Source organism: Odontesthes bonariensis, chromosome 10 (assembly GCF_027942865.1).
Source record: "Odontesthes bonariensis isolate fOdoBon6 chromosome 10, fOdoBon6.hap1, whole genome shotgun sequence".
Lineage (NCBI taxonomy): Eukaryota > Metazoa > Chordata > Actinopteri > Atheriniformes > Atherinopsidae > Odontesthes > Odontesthes bonariensis.
In genome coordinates, this window is record NC_134515.1 from 6151887 (window position 1) to 6172123 (window position 20237).

The 20237-nt window shown below is 41.5% G+C and overlaps 1 protein-coding gene across 5 annotated transcripts in view; it reads left to right on the forward strand.

Annotated features, from left to right (window-relative positions):
• agrn (agrin) overlaps positions 1–20237 on the forward strand; it is a 264104-nt gene that overhangs the window by 170366 nt on the left and 73501 nt on the right. For all 5 annotated transcript variants that reach the window (XM_075476038.1, XM_075476039.1, XM_075476040.1 and 2 more), the window contains 3 exons: positions 8132–8356; positions 10406–10630; positions 13020–13226. In XM_075476038.1, the coding sequence (XP_075332153.1) occupies positions 8132–8356; positions 10406–10630; positions 13020–13226 (657 nt within the window). The remainder of the gene's footprint in view (positions 1–8131; positions 8357–10405; positions 10631–13019; positions 13227–20237) is intronic.

Below are 20237 nucleotides of genomic sequence, written 5' to 3' on the forward strand. Positions count from 1 at the left end.
AGTCTGAGTTTGACACCAGCATCTTCTTTATTGCTTTCAAAAGGCCTTTATCCTCAACTCTTGGTACAAACAGGGACAGTTTTCCAATAGTTAGTTCCTACTTTTTCCTATTGACAAGGACCCTGAGGTTAAAGACACTGTCTCTCAGCCAGTGCATCTGTTTTTCTCACTCATTATCTCTTAGCTTGTTTACAGAGTCCACACTTAAACTGTCTGGTTGGTTTAGACAGCTGACCTTTTCCCAGAGAAAAAAACCTTTTAATCAGTCTTGTTGGAAATTTTAAAGCATAAAGAGACTAATTATTATTATGTTTCGTGAAAGATTGTGTTGTGCAAGAAATAACAAATTAGAACAATGTGTAAAATACTCCTTTAAAGTAAAAAAGGTTGAAGCCCTTTTTACCCTGCAGCTCACTCTCAGATTACAGTTAAGTTTATTTTAGCTGTTAGTCATTATATTCTGCATCATCTTCATTATCATGCTTCATTTTCACCTTCAACAACAAGCCTCACGAGCCGCAAAGACATCATGTGACAGGAAAAGTCTCACAGTCTGAGCAAAAGTCTGCACATTATGGGTCATACAGAGAGCAAAATTATTTCATGTTTGATCATCATTATGTATAGTGCAGTGCTGACTTTGCTAACACTGAATTGAAATTCCTATTGCTCGTTATCACCAAAAAGATAAGATGGCATAACTACATAAGGTTGCATGGGATATCTGTCAAAAGATGCCTTTTAGATTTGTGTCGATTTTTTTCATGGTTAACTGATGAATTTAAGAGTTTTTTTGTGGAATAGTGCAGCTGCAGAACTAATGCATGTCTGTCTGTATTTGTCATAAATGCCACATTCAGAAGATTTAATCCTGTTCTGCTTTCATACTGTCACTCAATAGAATAAATGGGCCCTGTGTAGTCATTTCAGCACCGCACCTGTGCTTTCCTGCATCTTTCAAGCGTGAGACATCTGCCAGCGGAAATGACAGCTCTGGTGCAAAAAACCTGAGTGTAGTAACATTCGAGCATTTTATCATCTGTCATTCTTGTTTTATTTTTGTTGACACTCTCTTTGGTCCACATTATTCCTATTCAAAACAACATCCAACATTTGAAGACCTTGATCTTTGCTCATTTTCTTGAACCTCATTTTTGCTTTGCCTAAAGATATTTACAGTTTAGAATAGGTCCAGACATTCAGTGCACTACTGCACAGCTACTTTGCTGTGAGTGTGGCCATTGACTGGCTTTTTGTGGTTCATTTTCCATTCTCCGGGGTAATACAGCAAAGCATGTAAAAGAGAGCAACTGCTGCAGTTCAGTGGAGCTCTTTGAAGAACTACATCAAACACAAAGAAATCTTCTTCTAGCCATTGGCATCACAGTAGAGAAAGTGAAGTCTGTGTTTTTTTTCTGTGTGTGTGTGTCACACATACCCAAACAGCATGTTGGAGAGGTGTGTATGACTGTTAATCCTTTGGCCTCCCCTCAGTGCTTGCCTCCTACTTCTCATTAAGTTGTTTGGGTATCTGGCTGCACATTCTTCTCATCCATATTTAGTTCTTGGATTTCATTTTTTGTTGATCTTGTCTGTTTATTTTCTGACCATTCCATAGTGCCACCCTTTCCTCGCTCCCACTCTGACCCTTTTCCTTATCTCACCTCTACACAGTGTGCTCCTATTAGTTTAATAGAACTTCTTTATCCAGAGCCGGCCTTTTTTCCACTTCTCTTCCTTACTCGCCACTTTCTTCGTCGTTTAAAGTGCTCATCCTGCATTTGACACGCCCCGCTTCTCTTTAGCACACCTTTTGTTTTCTTTCTGTTGTGGTCATTTCATGGCCTCTTAAAGTTTGGACAATAAAGCAAATAGGCTGAAAGTTTATGTGTGATGAAAGGCATCAAAAGTTATTTGGTTGATAGGAAGGCTTTCAAGTGCCATCTAGGTTAGGTTAGCTTTGTAATTGCAGATGTGCAGCAAAACTGAACTCTTTTATAAGATATTGAATATATATACACCCATCAGACATAACATGATGACCCCTAACAGGTGTGGTGAAAAACAATGATTATCTCATTCCATCAACATCTGGGTAGAATATAATAGACAGCAGCTGAACATGTCCTTAAGGTTTTGGTGTTGGAAGCAGAAAAAATGGGTAAGTATAAGGATATATAAGGTAATAGTATAAGGAAGTCAAACTGACCTTTACAGCTCAAATTGCTGAAGAAGTCGATATTGGTTCTGACAGATAGATGTCAGAAGACACACTGAACCACAGTTTTTTGTGTGCATATGCTGGCCTGTGCTTACCTTCTTTTGCATCATGAGGATGGTCGGGTCCTAGCTCATTGCTTACCAGATGAAGAGATGGCCCCAGTTTCCTTTCATGGAAACAGTAATCCAAAATGGCAGCAGCCTCTTTCATTTGGACAATGCGCTATTAGAAAATAGCTCGAGGAACACAACAGTCAGTTTGAGATGTTGAATTGGCCTCCATATTCTACAGATTTAAATCCAATCGAGCATCTATGGAATGTCCTGGACGAACAAGTCTGACTCTTGGAGGTCCCACCTCTGCTTCCGCTACTGATGGCTTTGTGATTAAAAATGCAACAATACCACAACTAGTGGGGGTCATCCCTTACTGGTCAGGGCTGTTTTGGTATGCAGTTATAATTTTATGGCTGATCTGTGTATATTTTAAAGGAGTGCCTCATACTGTCCTCCAGTGAAGAGAAAACAATGTCATAGATGGTTTGTGCAGATTATTCTCGATGGTGGATGCATTATCCAGACAATTTAGTGTCCAGAAAATATGGATTAAAAAGGGTCTATTTTAGCCCAAATTATGATCTTTTCCTTACCCTAACCAAGTGATTTTGATGCCTAAACCTGAGCAGGTAGTATTGGAGTCTAAAACAAACTAAACAGTAAGTAATCCTGAAGCTAGAAATGTACTTTAAAATTGGGTGCACGTGTTTGAAACAGTCATGAAATAATTGGGGCTGCTTGCTTGTCTGACATCATCCACACTGACATCAGTGCACATCATGCTTCAAATCACTTCGGTGTTGCCAACATAGGGGCTTTGTCAGTAGATTTAGAATATTTTCAGATCCTTTGACTAACTTTTTCCCCTGAAAGGTGTTGAGCATCAAATTGAAAGACCAGACCAGTTGCCAGCATTGCCCTGCAGTGTGATGTCTTGCACGCTCAACAGGGACACACTGCTTGCTGCTTTCACTCACCTCTCTTCTGTTAGTGGCAAAGAACCTGTGAATGAGACGTTTACACATGCACACTGTTGTCATGGTGGCTTATTATCAAGATGAGGTCTGTGTACTGCATTTGAGCAATGATGGCCTATCTGCCTCAGCTGACTTTCTCTGAAGTGGGATGTGACATTTTGGAGGCATGTGTTTAAGGTGCCTCTGGTATTAATATGTATATGTTGCTTAAAATATCAGCACAGCCATTAACTATACTTTAGGTACATACATGAGGATATTGTCAAGCAACTTCATATTTGTGATTTAGCCAGCACATCTACCCCCAAACTCTGGATATTTGCTTTGATTAGAACTGGATACTCAAGAGTCCAAATATGGTTCTTTGAAACCATAGAGCTGGTGTCAAGACACGTTAACTCTTGTTCAGCATAAAAACTCGAGGCAAAACAGTTTTTTTCTTCTTTTCTGTAAAATTGAAACAGTGACACAGTGTCACACGTTCTTTTTTGCATGCTGTTTTTCACTCTTATTCTCCTGCTGGTGATGGAGAATGAACGAAGGGAAATTGCTCTTGATTAGAACACATACTGCCAAGTCCCCACACATTGCATCATTGCATTTGATTAGCTTCTTCAACCCCCTGCTCCCTCCCATATCACTATCAGCGCAACAGGGAGCACAACACACATTCACATGCATGCACAGATACATACCCACATATCACAAACTCCCTTCCAGACTTATCTCAACTCCATGGGTGCCTGTAAACGTGCGCTGGCGATTATGAATCCGCACACACACACACACACACACACCTTGATTGTTGCTGCAATTGTGGTGGCAGGGCATCAAGTAAAGTCAGCACGGCACTGACAGCTCCCTGTCCCTTATGAAGCATTAATACACTGTCGCACAAAACAGTGGATCAGAGAGTAGCAGAGCTCCCCACCTGCCTGGCTGTCTGCTCAATGTAATCCCCATCTTCCCAAACCCTCTGCCCAACTTTTCGCTACTTTGCTGAAGGTTCTGTACTTTTAAATTTTCGTGATTCTGATGTCATATTAGATCTATAATGGCCCTTTTCCACTAGTACCTACTCAACTTTTCCGTTAGGTAGAAGCACCTCATACCAGGTGCCTTTTTAGCACCTACCTGGTCGAGGTGTCAGGTGAGCTGAGTCGAGCCGAAAATGTGACGTCTATAGACTGCAGGCCCCTTATTGGTCAGAGAGTGACGTCACTGGATGTGTCCTGAAAGGACTTTCAGGCTACCTTGCTATGATGACCCCATCCACATTGAGGTGGTACTCAATTGTAATGGAAACAACTTAAACCGAGTAGGTACGAGTGGAAAAGAGCCATAAGAGACCTCACAAACTCTGCCAAACTTTTCAGTTGGACAGGCAAAATTAGCTTGCAAGGATTTACTTAATATAAATGAAATTTTTATTTTTGCTGGAAAAAACCTTGACAGCAAAAGGGAGTGGTTGAGCCTTGGTCCTATAATTTTATCAGTTAAATAATAATTAAAAATGTTCCTACTGTAGGTACAGCTCTTTTTAAATGTATGCTTAATTTTTGTACAAAGTACCATATGACTCAAACTCCAATTGGGCATATTTTCTTTTTCAAATGTAGACCTTTCCAACTTTATCCTTATCGTGGATCAGCTTTGGGATAAACAGTTTTAGCACAGTGTCTTTATCTCTTTATGTCCCCTTTGCATTTGCTTTCTATGTAGTCGTGCTGCCACTTTTTTAAGTCTGAACACACATAGTAAGCAGTCCTTACAGTCTTACAGTACACTGACTAATTTCTTTCCTAATTCAAACACCAGTTTATTGGCATTAAAGCTCAAGTTATACATGTTCATATACTCGTTTGTGAAGGTGACATGCCAAGGCACGTTTCTTCATAATTAGGCACACGGGTAGTCCAGTCACAGTATGTGCCCGAATGGCAGACAAAGAAACCTGCTGGGTGTAGATATTCTCAGGGGGTGTGCCCATTCAAACACTGCATGCTTGTGATTAAAAGAACTGGAGCATTTTGTTCTCTGAAAAGAGCCGGTTAAATCCATAGTAATGAGCCCGAAATGCTTCTAAAAGTAGCAGAATCTTAGAAAATGAGAAAATAGATGTCGACTGGGTTTTTCGATGACTGATGCAGGTGCAGATTTATTAGGGAGCTAATTGGCTGACGATCAATTTATAATGTCAATATCATGCTTTTGTTTTTTTTCTGCTTTTGCACCTGACAAAATAGAAGAATTTGATTATCAAACTATAAAAACGGAAAATTGCTTTTTTTGTTGTTGGTTTTGTTTCCCCGCCAACTAAAAAAAGAAAATAATTAGCCTCATCTATCCTATATCCAGTTAATCTATCACCCCTGTTGAATGTAGATAAATATAGATTTAGTCTCCATTCACAATATTTGAACACAAGTGAATATATTTAACTTAATCTTTTGATTTGAGTGTTGGCTGTTCATGGGAGGGGGGCGTCCTTTCCTCCCCTTATCATAAGCAACAGGTGTCATCTTGCTGTTTGAGCTGAAATGGCATCTTTATCTATCTATATCCTTATCTGACTTTTTATTCTCGTTATCCTTGCAGTTTAAACCTTGCTGAGCTTCATTCCAGCAAGGGAGACAAATCTAATTGGCAGCGTAAATTTTTCTGATTTAACAAATATCATTCTGCTTACATTTTTAAAAAAAAATTTATGAGCTGCTTTCTCCTCTTTTTTGCCACCTTTCGTATAATAATAATGAGAAAATATATCCCCTGAAGTTTGCTGTGGTGTACATGTTTTTTTCCATCTTTTTTTCATTTGCGCTTGTTACACCGATCACATTCACCCAGGCAATTTGCCTGCTTGTCTGAGTCTGAGAAGGGAGGCTTATCTGCACTAACGCTCCATCAAGGCTACGCTTCCTATCCCAATCGGCCTCTGTTAGCATTCAAATCAAGAGCACCCACCTCCCCTTCCTATGCTACCTTGCTCTCGTGGCCCTTACTTTCACCCCCACCCCTCTTTGCCTGTCGGCAGGCCTGCTTATGCTCAGAAGACAGGAAGGTTGGGAATAAAGAGAAAGTCGTTGCTGTTCAATAAGATCAAAAAAGTGTGAAGAGGATACTGTTTACTATCACAAAATACACAGGGCCCCACTTTGCAGCACAGGAAGCTCAGCAGGTGTCTACCTCATCTTCTTCCTTTTCCTCAGAAGCTGTTACTACCACCTCCACCCTAACAACCAGCTTTTTTCGGAAAACCTTTTGTGTTCCGACAAGGTAATTCTTCCTGTCGGAATACACCTCCCATTCCCACTAGCGCACTAACACACTAAAACAATATGGCTTTGAATGCTATCTCCATTAGTGTGTACTGTGGCCCAAGTTACTTTGTGCATGTTAATTGTGTAACCTGTGTATGTAGGTTGTACGTGTTTTCTACCGCTTGGATTTAACATGGCTCTGGCAGATACAACAAGGTTATTACTGCAGGACTGTGTCCAACAGATCATCAGTGTCTCATTGTTCACATGATAAGACACAAAGCATCACAATGGCTGTCTGGTTCAAACAGGCTGACATTAAGCCGTCATCAGTGGCTCACAATGACTTGTGATTTCCAGTAATCACTCATGATTTCAGTCATTTTCCACCAGTCTCTTCTGGTTAGAGCTGTAATTTGGCACTTTATTTTCAAGTAACTTGTAAATTAGGTCTGGAGGTAGTTTCAAAGTTCTTGCTGCAACGCAGCACAAATACAAAATGAAAAAGAGAAGCATTCATTAGCAACTCTAAGGCACCAAACCTCAAAAGAACTTGACAGGGGACTGAATAAAAAAGGAAAGAAGGAAGAATGTGTCATGAAGATGAGGAAACCAAGGTGGGGGGGATCCTTTGATCAGATGCACTCCTCATAGCACTCCTGTCTCCTTACACATCCATAATATACGTATCTCAGCACACATTCCAGGCTCCTGTTAACAAGGCAGCACCATTCCATCTTGCAGGCAGGCATCGAAATTTCAAGACAGACATTTTGCAATCGTCTTCACTTCGAAATGAGGGCAGGTGGAAGACGGAAAACAAAGCAAGATGCACCAGTTGCGATTCAATACATACATGCTTTAAATTAAATTCATCAATGCTGGATGTACTGTTACAGAGGAGGGGAACAATACCAGACATTGGTGAATATTTATTACAAAAAAGGCAGGCTTAGGAAATGAAAAGTCTGCCAATGCTTGTCCTCTCCCTCATGGGAGAGCATGTTTGTCCGTGACAGTCATAAATATGTATCACGCTGTTAGATGACAGCGATTGTAATCTCATGTCGGCCTTTTGTCAAGCATACCAGGCCAAAGAAAACCCCCACTGACAGCAAATGTGGGCAAAATTAAAAGTTTCACCTTTGTCATTGGAATAAGCAACTCAGTAAAAAGTGGCATATCATTTAATAGGGGTGTAAACAAATTGTGTGTGTGGGGGGGGTTCTTTTGGCTCCTTTTTCATGGTCCAATTCCTGCAAAGGTAAATATTCAGAGGGTCACTTTGCAGCTGTGGTAATTAAAGCATGCTCAAGCATAGCAATAGTGAAGCTTCTAATCCAGTTCACACTGTTCTGCAAAATAAATGCAACATGGTGGCACGAGTCAACATCTGCGGCAGTGCATCTTTACCCAGGGGTGGCAAGTAGTTCTTCAAATAACTGCGCCTGGCTTCTAAAAGTGCGCCAGCAGCCACATAGATAAGATGGCCCGTCGTTTCCAGTGTATAGCAGCATGGAGCGCACTGCCACTGCTGCGTGACAGATGTACTCCTTAATGCAAAAATCCCTTTTGCTTTTGATTAAGCCTTGTTTTCGTGTCTTTTCCTGCTTGCAGCTCTGAAGGACCCCTGCACTGAGGTGACCTGCAGCTATGGCAGCACCTGTGTCCAGTCATCGGACGGTTTGTCGGCTAAATGCATGTGCCCCCTTGGCTGCGATGGCAAACCCAATAAGACGGTGTGTGGCAGTGATGGAAAGGACTACCGCAATGAGTGTGAGCTCCATCAGCATGCCTGTAAGCGCCAGAAGAATATACGCGTGCAATACCCGGGGCTCTGCGGTGAGTTCTCTCCTCATATTTTACTTTGGGATTACCTTTTAAACATTTTTCTTTCTTATCTTTTTGAACATTTGTATCTAAAAAGGGAAGAAAGCCCATTACTATTTATTTCAGACAAATATATGGGATTTGTTTACAGAAGCCACACCTGCAGTGTATGAGATTTACACAGATATAGGAGACGGAAAAGACACATTTGCTTGACAATTTACTCTGAAAAAAACATTCTCCTCTGCTTTCGCTGCCTCTCTCTTCACTTTCTCTTCCGTTCTCCATTTACTACCACTGCCTTTTGTTTCTCCCTCACATACAGTACCCCACTTACTCATGGCACACCTCGGCTAATTCTCATTTTTCTTTCAGATTGCTTTGCTTCATGCAGGCACTCCTGTGGTGTGAATTGTTGTTTTCACTAAGTACGCCTTCAGAGCTGTCTTTTTTCCCCCTTTCTTTTCTTTTTTCTTGTTCATCCTTGTTATCATCTGGCAGGGGTTGTTTACTCTCAACGCACTCAACTTTTCTTTCCTGGCAAAGCAGATGGGGGGATAGAACAGCAGACAGTAACTCTGTCTCTCAGCAGCAGAAACCTCCATGAGACAAAGCAGGCTGGAGATGGATATGTACAACCACAGATAGGAAATTGGTCATATAAATGCAGTGTGTTTAGGCCAAAGTTGCCTGCGTTGCCGTATTCTCGCTGGTGAGGGTCAAAGCTCAGGGGACAAGTTGACCCTGATGGTTCTCTAAATCCTCCTACAGCCTTTCCATCTGAAACCTTGGCCAAATACAGTTGATTTATCTGCACTGCTTGTTTTCACAGCAAATAAGCCGGTCTTTTTGTAATTACCATCCTTGCTCAGCTAGAGCAAAGCGTGGTTCCTGGAAGCTGCTCTTCTCAGTTAATGGGAGGTAATGGTCTTTTTCTCAGATAATGGTCTGGCAGGTGGATGAGGCACTGCGTCATGCAGAAACATGCTGTGCATTACGATAAAACCCCTGTTTACTTGCTTGCAGGTCTCTGCAAGCCTTTGCATTGTGCTGGTCCAAATCAATCCGAGACCTGGCCAGTGGTCACTCTGCTTCCCAGTCCTCTGCATCCAAACCGCTCTGTCCCTTTTTATGCCCCGGCATTGTCCCTTCTTGTATCGCTGCCAGAGGTCTTTGCAAACCATTTCCCCAGATTTTGTATTTTTCATTCTCTTCCTTTCTACTCCTTTCCTGATGATTGGATGTTTCATCCTTGGTGTGTTTTGAATGACTCGCCACAGCTTGGCAGTAATTTAATATGTCATGGTGCTACATAAATCCTTTGTCTTCCCTTATGGTGGAAGCGTGGCGAGCAGGATAAAGCCTGAGCTCCTGTTTCCAGGAGTAACACCCCCGTCCCACACATCCACAAACCAATTCCATTATGATCACGGACTGATAGGGCTGAGCGTGCCAGACCAACGCTCCCCTGGAAAGAGGGAGGTGTGAGAAAGCAAATCAAACCGATCGTCTCTTCATCTATTTCCTTGTCTACCCTTCACATCCAAGGTCCCGCACTGTGCTGCTCTGAGCTGCCGTTCCACTGACAATAACTGTAAAGCATATTCTCTTCTCTTCTCTTCTCTTCTCTTCTCTTCTCTTCTCTTCTCTTCTCTTCTCTTCTCTTCTCTTCTCTTCTCTTCTCTTCTCTTCTCTTCTCCTCTTTTTATGTATTCAGTGCAATTCAGATGATCATTTAGCACATTTAACACATAATCGGTATGTTACCAGTATATTACTGGTGCACCAAAGCCCTGTCTAAGAGGATGTGAGATGTTTTCTTTGACAGGAGTTGAATAGTTGCCAATTTTAGGGCAGTTTAGCCAGGACACATTATATTCCTGTAATGTTGTAAATGTGTTTGTTTTCTTTTGCCAGTATATCGACTGTTTTGATTGTTTTGATTGAAGTGTACTTGTTCAATCCCCCAAAGTTTGATTAATATAAAGTTATTATCAAAGTTATTTTGCATGTATAACATCATGCTGCACACAGATTCCTGAATGTCCCCCGTCTCCACAGACCCGTGTGAGGACAGTGAGAACAGTCTGAACGTAATGTGCAGAGTGGATCTTCTCACCAGCAAGCCCTTCATGGTTAGTCTGCTGGAGTCTTGCCCCCCAGGTGATGAGCCTTTGTGCGCAAGCGACGGCCAGACTTATCCCAGTGAGTGCACTATGATGGCGACAGCCACTCAGAAAGGGATCAAGCTAAGGAGAATCCACACAGGACAATGCAGATGGCTGGGTAAGGATGGACTTTGTGGTATCTACCAGTGCGCTGAAAATTTACGGGTCGAACTGGGATTACACAACTCAGATTTAATATCAAGACATTTTTTGTCAAGTGTGACTCTGATATATAAACACCAAAAAAAGAAAGACTCAAATTTCATCTGGCTTGTTTCTCATTTTAAATTTCAAGACTAAGCGCAGTGACTGAGCAGCTTGATGGATGAACATGTTGCATGAACTGTTGACAGATGAAACAGTCATTATGGTCAGGGGAGAACACAAATTTCTGTGATCTTACAAAGCAGTCTGGCATTTCAAAACTGTAATAAATGGTTGGGAACTTTATGTCCAAGATTAATGGCCTGACAGAAACTCAAAAGATAGCAAAATACAATCATGCACCCCTGATGTGTAAGCATTGTGTGTGTGTATAACTGCATCACATCGCCTTATATGCAAAAGCAGCGTCACATGTAACACTTTCTGTTGAAGAATTGAACAGATGCAGTTAAACTGGTCATAGAATCAAACTCTAACTATTTTTTTTTCCTTCATGATACAGAGACAAATGACTCTGAGGTCTCGGGGTCTGAACTGTGTCCATGCTAGCACTCGCTCCGTCCAGCCTGATAAGATCCTCCAGGCTGTTATCTGTGCTATTAGAGTACAGGGTTTAAGGCTTACTCAACAAAGTGCTGTCAGGTTTTACAGTATGTCAGATAGCCATCTGAAGAAATCCAATTTTCCTGCTGTGTTGTCAACGGGGCTCTGCAAAGCCACAGCTGTGTTCGTTTACAGATGTAATGTGGGAAGACCCTTATCCATGTACAAAGACCCCTTGGCACCATCAAAGACAAGAATGAATCACCACAGGGTGTCCTCTGGTACAGTCAGCAATGAAGGCTGATATATGCTGATTTGACACACAGGTTCTGCTTCGTGCTCTGCTTGACAAACCGATGGAGGAGTGCGAGGGCCTTAAATTGTATAAATCCCAGTCTAATTATCCCTATGAGTTTGTGTATATGTGTGCGAAAGGGTTCATGCGTGTGAGCCAATGGATGAACTTTTTTTTTCTCCTCCCTTTTGTGCTGGGCCTTTTTCAAAGAATAGAATAATTCATTTTCAAAGAGAGATCCATGAAATCATACCCCAAAGCAAATTACAAATTGGTAACTAATGAAAATGGCCATTTCGACTTGTAACCGTGACATTGCACATCCTTGTAGCCCTCTCACTCAGATACGGCAGCGATGTAATTAAGTGTGGCATGACAGGCTTTTAAAGAAAAGAGGAGAAGGAATTGAATTGCTGTACAAATTTGATCCACTGATCAGGAATCAAATGAATTCAAACTTTAATGAGTGCCTCCAGAACAGAGGCCTTCTTCAAATTGGATTTTCTCACTTCAGTGGCAAATGTGCCATTTCACATTAACAGTATTCCTTTCGTTTTCTTCATTCTAACTGTATAGTTCTGCTTAGTGAGCCAAATTGTTTCTTTCGCATATATAGTTTGACTTTAACCTAGATCTAAAGTTTCATTTGTGATTAATATTTCAGTTGGGAAACTTTATCATTAAAGTTAGATGGAAGCACGACAAATCTGATCCAGTCAGCTGTCGTGGTTAATAACAGTGTTATTAAATGTCATTTTCAGATATTATTCTACCAAGTTTGCCTTTTTTGTCAGGGGTTTTACTTTGATAAAACCTAACAAAGATAAAAGGGAATTTTCCAAAAATAGAACCTTTCCCTAAACGTAGATGTATACCATATCTTCTCATATTGAAATTAATTTGATAATATGTACTCAAGCAAGCTTTTAGAATCTTAGAATGGCAAATGTAATGTAAAATCTCTCAGTTAACTCTCAGTTAACTTAAATTTATTTCTATCTTTCTTTAATGTTTTCCCATAAAAGGCTTGACCTTTACTGCTGAAGGAGAAGCTTTTACATGCGCCACTAGTGACATCAGTCCGCCCTAACATGTAATTACTGTTTGGATGAAAACTGATTTATTTCCCCGTGGTTTTTCCAGCTGAGTCAAGCAGCAGACAGAACAATCGATTTAACACTTTTCTAGCATTAAATATTGTTTTTTACGCCTGCTGAGTACTTCCTCTGTCCTTTCCGCTACACTACAGTGATTAGTCTGTCACGCTGTTCCCCAACCTTCTGTTGGAAATGGCTCTAAAAAACCTTATCAGTGTCTGTACAGATGGGTGACAAATTAAAGGAAAAACTTGAATAATTGAGTGAGTGCAGGTGCTTCTACACAAGGCTTAAGGGGTCACTAAATACTATAGTCTAAAAAATGAGATGGAATAAAGGCTAGGCTAGGCTATCCCTGAATAGCACCACGTACAGATGCCAGTTTCTTTTTTTTTTTGTCCCTGCAGAGGAGTGCAAAGAGGAGTGTCTCTTAAACGCTGTGTGCGTGGTGGAACAGCTGAGCGCCCGCTGCTCCTGTGATCCCATCGACTGTGACGGCGCCTACAAACCCGTGTGTGGCAAGGATGGCCGCACCTACTCCAATGACTGTTTGCGGCGCAAGGCAGAATGTCTGAGTCAGAGCCCCATCCCCATCAAGCACCTGGGGCCCTGTGGTGAGTGGAGCGGAAGGGTGGGAAAGACGGATGATAGTTCCTGTTGGGGAATTACAAAAGCTGATGCTGGAACCGTTTCTTCCTCTGCGCCTTTCTCTGGTTGTTTTTAACGTATATTCAATGTGTTTTCCCGTCTGAATCCTCTGGGCTGAATGTCTGTGTTTTAAACTTTCCCGAGCAGTATCTGAAATGGTTGGTTGACGCTCTCTGAAGGGGAGGGGGAGCGGGTTATTCAGGCAAAAATGTGTGTGCCTCCCTTCAGGAAAAACTGTGCCTTCACCTCCCATCCATTCCCTCACCCCTCTCATGCTTCATCCCTTCATCTCCAACACGAAACACCACCTTCATGTTTCATTCATCCGCTCTCTGTCTTTGACTCTTTCTCTTGTGCCAGCCTTCCACTCCAGTGGCTTTTGGTGTTTTTTTCCCGTCTCTGTCTTTGTCTTTTTGTCTTGTGTGCTCTTCCTGTATAAAAAAAACTCTTCTTTCTTGTTTCAGTGCGTCACTCAGTCTGTCTGTCTGTCTATGTCCATGTGGCTGTCTTCCTGGCTGTCTGGCTGCAGGTGGACCGTGGGGTCACCCAGTGGGCGACCTCATCAAGCGGATTCTGAGGGGTGAAGCCCCTTCCCTCTCTCTGTGGGGACCGAACAGGAGAGAGTCTTGTACTGTTGTCTTTTTCCTCTCACTCCTTTTTTATTTCCATGTGTCTGTGTCATTAATGTCTTCTCCCTCTGTTTACCCTCATGGAAAGATGTGACCCATGAGGTTAGAGAAGTCTCTCCCTCTTCCTGCTCTCTGTGTTTTATTTCCTTTCTAACAAAGAAGAAAGGCTGTCTTGTTCCTACCTGCCTAACCACTGCTCACCTCTGACTCTCTTCTTACCGCATGCTGTAGTGCACCTCGGCTCCTAACCTCACTGCCTCCCAAACAGTCCTTTTTTTCTATCACCAGGGCTATTTCATAAAAGCAAGTATCTACCCGATCGATGCGCCAGCCTCTGCTTCCTTCCATTTGTGCGCATAAGTGCTGCAGTAAGGTTGCAGTTAGGCTGCTTTTTTGGTGAATTGCTTTGAACCCATTGCATCCAGGCTTTTCAACAAATAAAAGTGACCAAAGTTTAAAAAACTTTAACTTCAAAATTCAAGCCTTTAACCACCTTTGTTAGCTGAGATAAAAAAAAAAAGGGAATAATGGCAGCTTTCAGTTTAGTTCAGTCAATGTTTTAAAAGGTGATCAAATGTGTAAGTTAGATGTGAAATTTGTAACTGTTAAATGAGAGTGTACCTTTTAACATCTTATGTATTACAATGCAACAATTTAGGGAGAGGATCACACCACTGAACTGATTTAATCAAAACTGTAATCTTGTTTCATGACATGAAGCGTGAAATGGAGATGAGGAGCCTAATGCAGAACACACCGGGAGGCAGCCGGATCGGGAACTAAATACTTTGATAAACTGGTGGATGGAGTAAACACAAAGCGCTGCGAAGCAGGATTCCAGGCGAAAACAAACTTAGAAATAAAACATGTCTAGATATCTGGCAGAAGATATGCTCAAGTAATTCACATACATACACTGATTTGGCAGTAAACAAAGGAAAACCTGGAATATTTACAGTCAGGGAGATAAGAACAAACAAGATACAGGTGTGGCGGTCAGTAACTTAACCCTGATGTGAAGTCAACTCCACAGAATACACATGGGGCCAAGCTCTACAAATTAGAACAGGAAGCACGGTAACTGAAACGCAAGAAGTAAATCCATGACAAAAAGTAAATACAAAACATAGAAAAACCAGAGGACCACACAAAGACAAAGAAACAAGGAAAAAGAAAAACTCATTCATAGAAGGAATCGCCAGACCGTGACGTCTTGTGTCACTTGAGTTCTGGTTCCCATCGACAGCAGCTGGCAAAATGACAATAATTTAGCAGACGCTCCAAGGAATCCAAAGAAACTTATAAGTCCGGAGCACATTTTGGGGCAGTGTTGCCACACTTCTCTAGCTTAGCCACGTTAGCTGACCTTAACTACCATAGTACAGTATGTATCCGCAGGGGCGTCATTAAGTGAGAGAGTTCGTACAGTTCTCCAGAACAAGACTTTTGATTGATTTACCATTTGTCAGGCGCTCTCCTTCATTGAAACAGAAGACCAGCATAGGTTGCACCTAGTTAGACAACCGCTCTCAAACCTGGGCTGTTGTTTCCAACATTTCAAACCAAACCAACATTAGCGCGCATGTAGTAACTTTTTTTTTTTTACATAAGGGCAATGGTTCACTGGAGTGTGTTTCTTAAAAACATTTCAGGCATTTGCTGAGCCTACCATAAATTTAGATGAAGAGCTTTCCAAGCGGCTTGTCCGAGCTGCTTGACTTTATGCAGATGAAGAGCAGCCCACTTGACAGCTCGTCTTTTCGGCATGCAGGCTCCATCACAGTGCAAGAATCTGTCACTGCGTTTTACTTTGAAAATAATTAGGAACCGTAAAAAGAGCTGATGTGGAGATGTTCCATTATCCTCACTTTTCCTGCCATTACTTTGATCTCTCTCACCTCATCCTCGTGTGCAGATACTGTAAGTGTGGTGAACTTTCTAAAAGTTAGGATTGAAAAGGCCCTGTGATGGATAACTAAATGCAGCTTGAGATCACGCAGAACTGCCCAAAGTCAACATTTTCTCTAAAGAAAATAAGAAGCCTAGCAGCTGAAAGTATTCTAAATTGCTTAGCTATAATAATAAAGGAATAAAAGGAAATAAAAAGATTCAATTAGAGATTTATTTCCCTCTAAGCTTAGTCAGCCAAGTCTAAGCTCCACACACTTCAGTAGGTGACCCAATTTACGCTTGGAATTGGCACAACTGTTTCTAGATTATCCCTTCCTGTTAAAGGGTTGATTTAAAGGGTGGATTCATCCACACTGGCCGTAATATCTTTTATATGCACTCACAGAAATACACATTGAAGTCGCTGTTTTTTTGTGTGTTTTATAAGGCATTAAATTGCAGTTCATTTATCCGAGCGCCTCTCTAATCATTTCCGAGGTGATTTAAAGGCCTTGTCGTATGTTAATCTCTTCCAAAATTGGAATAATTTTTGCTCCTTCTCATCCTAACGCTGACAGCTCAGCATTTATGAAGAAGATGAATTAATCTGCTCATGCTGCTTGATGTCACATGGACACATTGCCTCAACCAAAGAAAAATCCACCCAGCAGACATGATAATAATAATAATTTTGTCCAGAACTGCTGTCCAGAGTTGCATTGTTGCTGTGACAGAGACCAATAAAACGAGAAAGATCTGTCCATCCTCCAAGCATTAGGGCGTAGCTTGATTACAGTACCAAAGTTATCTCCAGTTGTCAGCATCGGGAGGAACCAGAACTCATTTGCATTATTTGGCAGAGCAGTCAGAGCAGTAAATAAATTAAGCAGTGGAAGTGGCAGTGCGAGCACGTTTTGCTCTGTTTCATTATTTCTGCCAAACTGAGTCTCAGTTCTATACGTCAGTTCAACCCCCCCTCGGATTGTTGTTTAGTTATTTCACTTTTCCCTCTCTCCTCATCCTTCCTGCCTTCCACTGCGTATCGCAGCCTTCAGCGACTGGTAGTATGTTTTTTTAATACGTTTTTATTGACATTTGCATATATTTCAAAACAGAGTGCCACAAACGACAAAGCTCCCCCTGATACGCTTTTAATTAAACATCAAAAGAGTCAAGCGAAGGTGCCCACAGAGACTGTTGGTTTATTCAGACAAATGATATGCATGCAAAGTGCCTGTGTGTTCATGATGATGCACGTCATCGTTCTTTCTTTCTTTTACTTTGTTTCTTTTGATTTTTCACTTTCTTTCTTTTTTCTATCTCTCTGTCACGAGATCCATGAGATTGTGTGCGTCTCTCGCAAGAAATGGCTTGTCAAAAATCACTCAGTGGCCAATGCTGAGTGTGTGACGGAACACATACAAATGCAGTGCAATTTGACACACTCCCCCATTATGCGCTGTTGGGTTTGTCTCGTAACGACTGGCAGTGACAAAAGATAACCACACAATGACCCCTGGATGATAGTACATTTCATGGTTTCTGTGCTCTATTCATTCTACAATTTGAATCTGAGCGTCGGTGTGTTCCAGGTATAAGGAAGGAAAACGACCTCTTTTCACAACATGCTGTGCATGTACTCAGGATTGTCAGTACGTCCAAGTTCCACTCTTTTTTTATTTCTTGTTGAAGGTGCAGTTGGGATTCTTGCTGTCAATAAGTCCCGTGTCAACACATTGGCCCCTACAAATCTGAACCAGACACACTCAAATAATTTGTCAAGACTTTCGTATGGTCAAAAAGATTCGAGAGATGAAATCATCATTATTTGATCCAAAAAGACCTCTGTCATTTAATTGTTGTTTCATTAGATGAATGTACATGTGGCGGGATGCTCGATCTCTGTCAGCTGTCAAATGGATGAAATTCCCCACTTCTCACACAGCCGTGAAGCTGTTTTCATATGGGTGAAAGCACCCGACATCACTCCATCACCCTGCCGGAACTCACCACCTCAGAGAAAGATGCGAGAAAGCCCACACGTCTGTAATGTCCTGACTGCTGTCCTCTGCACACAGTTTGATTGATATCGAAAGTTCTTCAATTTAGAGATGCAAACACCCCATGGCATTTAGCTGATTAACTCGTGCCCAGACCCAGTCACAAATCCTCCAGACATCCAAGAACACGTGAGCTCGTGAAGGCCTTGCTGGAAGTGAATCATAGCAGGCTGCTGGGAAGGAGGCTGAATAGTTATTCAGTCATTGATGCTGAGAATGTAAAGGCCTTCAGACACTTTAAGAACCGCATGAAGAATTTGGACTGACACAACTACCTCAAATCTATTCTTAAAAATGGCCAACAGATATGTTTTATTTACCTATTATTTGATTCTGTTTGTCCTTGTTCGTAGAGCCTTGAGTCTCCATGTTGCTGTTCTCCAGTAAACACAGTTAAAGCTATGAAAACTAACCTCAGCCCCACGCTACAACAGCATCTATCTTCCGAGTGAGAAAATACTGTCTGTATTTAACTTGTAATTGACTGGAAATCTCATAAAGATGATTTTGATTAGAGATTTCACAGCTTGCAACACAACAGTATTTTTAGACTGAAGCATATTTCCATATGGTGTCAACACAGCAGGGTACCAGCACACACTGAACCCCGGGAAGTGTGAATGCCGTGTTGGCTATTATAGCAGAAATATAGTTTAAATTGTTCAATAATAGTCAGAGGGCCAAGCATTGGTGGTGCATTGGGACCAATATGTTTTCAATCAGCCGTTTAATATTTATTCTTCCTTTTTTTTATTCAGTTGTTTCCAAGCAACTGTCCAGATATTGTGGCACAGTGATAGATGCTGTATTTTTGGGACGCCTTTATGCAAAAAAGTTAAAGAGACAAAACCAGAGGAAGCAGGATGGATTTCGAGAGTATTCTTCCGAAATGAATTTGCTTTTAAAAAATCATTTCATAGTTATATAATCTATTTGATAGCAGAGAACCAGACTGTGTAAAATCAATTACTTTTAAAATGAAAATGCATAATTAAAACTTTGCTTTCTCTTTCCTGTCTTAGCCCAGGGTCTATCACAGCTTACTTCCCTTCCCAGCGGGTTTTTCCGCAGCTCCTTTAAGTCAAGCTATTTTTGTGCATGTTCAGTAGTACTTTGAATCAATGGAGGGCACATGAAGCTGCTCACTTTGACTCCCTGGAGCCTGTTGATGCGCAGTCCTCATATTAACAGAAGAAAAAGTGGAGAGGGATCTTTAAATTGTTAGGTTGTTCATAAGATAGGCACAGCTGAGGCTTTTCAGAGCATAGAGGAGGATACATATATTATGTGAGGAACACATAAGCTATACATAAACAAACTAGAAGTGAGTACATGAACGAGACAGATCTTTTGGACATGAATTGTTTTTCACAGCTCTTTTGTCAGTTCATGTAAACGCAGCTGAGTGTGCGAGTTCGTGATTACAAGTGCAGAAAAACTCAAGTGCGAGTGGAAGCAAGTTGCCTGAAATGCATTGCTTCTGGAGGTTAACAGAAAATCACTCAGCGGTAGACACATTGTCATTGACAAAGAGCCCCGGAAAGGAGGAAAGAAAAATCAGTCACCTTAGGTGTCAGGACTCTGTGCAGAATATTTTATCATTTGCATGTTTATTTGATGAGCATCTCCCCCCGCGCATCTGTGATTGGACTCACAAATAGTTGTGGAGCTTTAGCACAGAAGTCAGCTTGAGATCACCAGTGACATTATTGCTAATCAAGTTAATTAGAGGAAGTGCCCAGGGAGCCAGATTGACAGCAGCTGGGGACCAGCGGTTCTCTTACTGCGGCCCACAGGCTGTCATTGAACAGAAATCACACACAAATGTGGATCAACAGGATGTCAGAGGTGACTTTAGGCTTTTCAGAGAGCTGCATGGCATTGGGCAGCAATTTGTCAGGTAGTTATTCCACTTCAGCGTTTTTTCATTTTTGTCTTTCCTCATGCTGTAGCTCAAGACTTGATATGAAAGGCAATAGATGTTGAGATGCTGAGCGCTGCTTTTTTATCTTTACTTATATTTATTTTGTGTACATCACTCTGACGAACCTTTTTGGGAAACTTCCTAATAATAAAATTTGTCGTTTGGATTACACAAACAGTGATTTCTCATCGGTGATAGATAAATGCTTCAATATTAGGGATCCCAGCTTGCCTCCCCTCGTTCTGTTTTTGCTTGTCACCATTTTGAAGTGTTAGTTGTAAATGCACAAAGCGGCTTCGACTTACCTCCTGCTTGTGATAAGTATTCAGTGGTAGACAGACACAGCCTGCGGGTATGCCTTTTGCTGTATGCAAATAAAGCTTGTTCTCTGCACTTCCTTTTCCCTCTACTAATATGATACATAAATGTTTTTAATGTGAGGGAGCCAAAGGGAGTCGGATCAAAGCCCTGCAG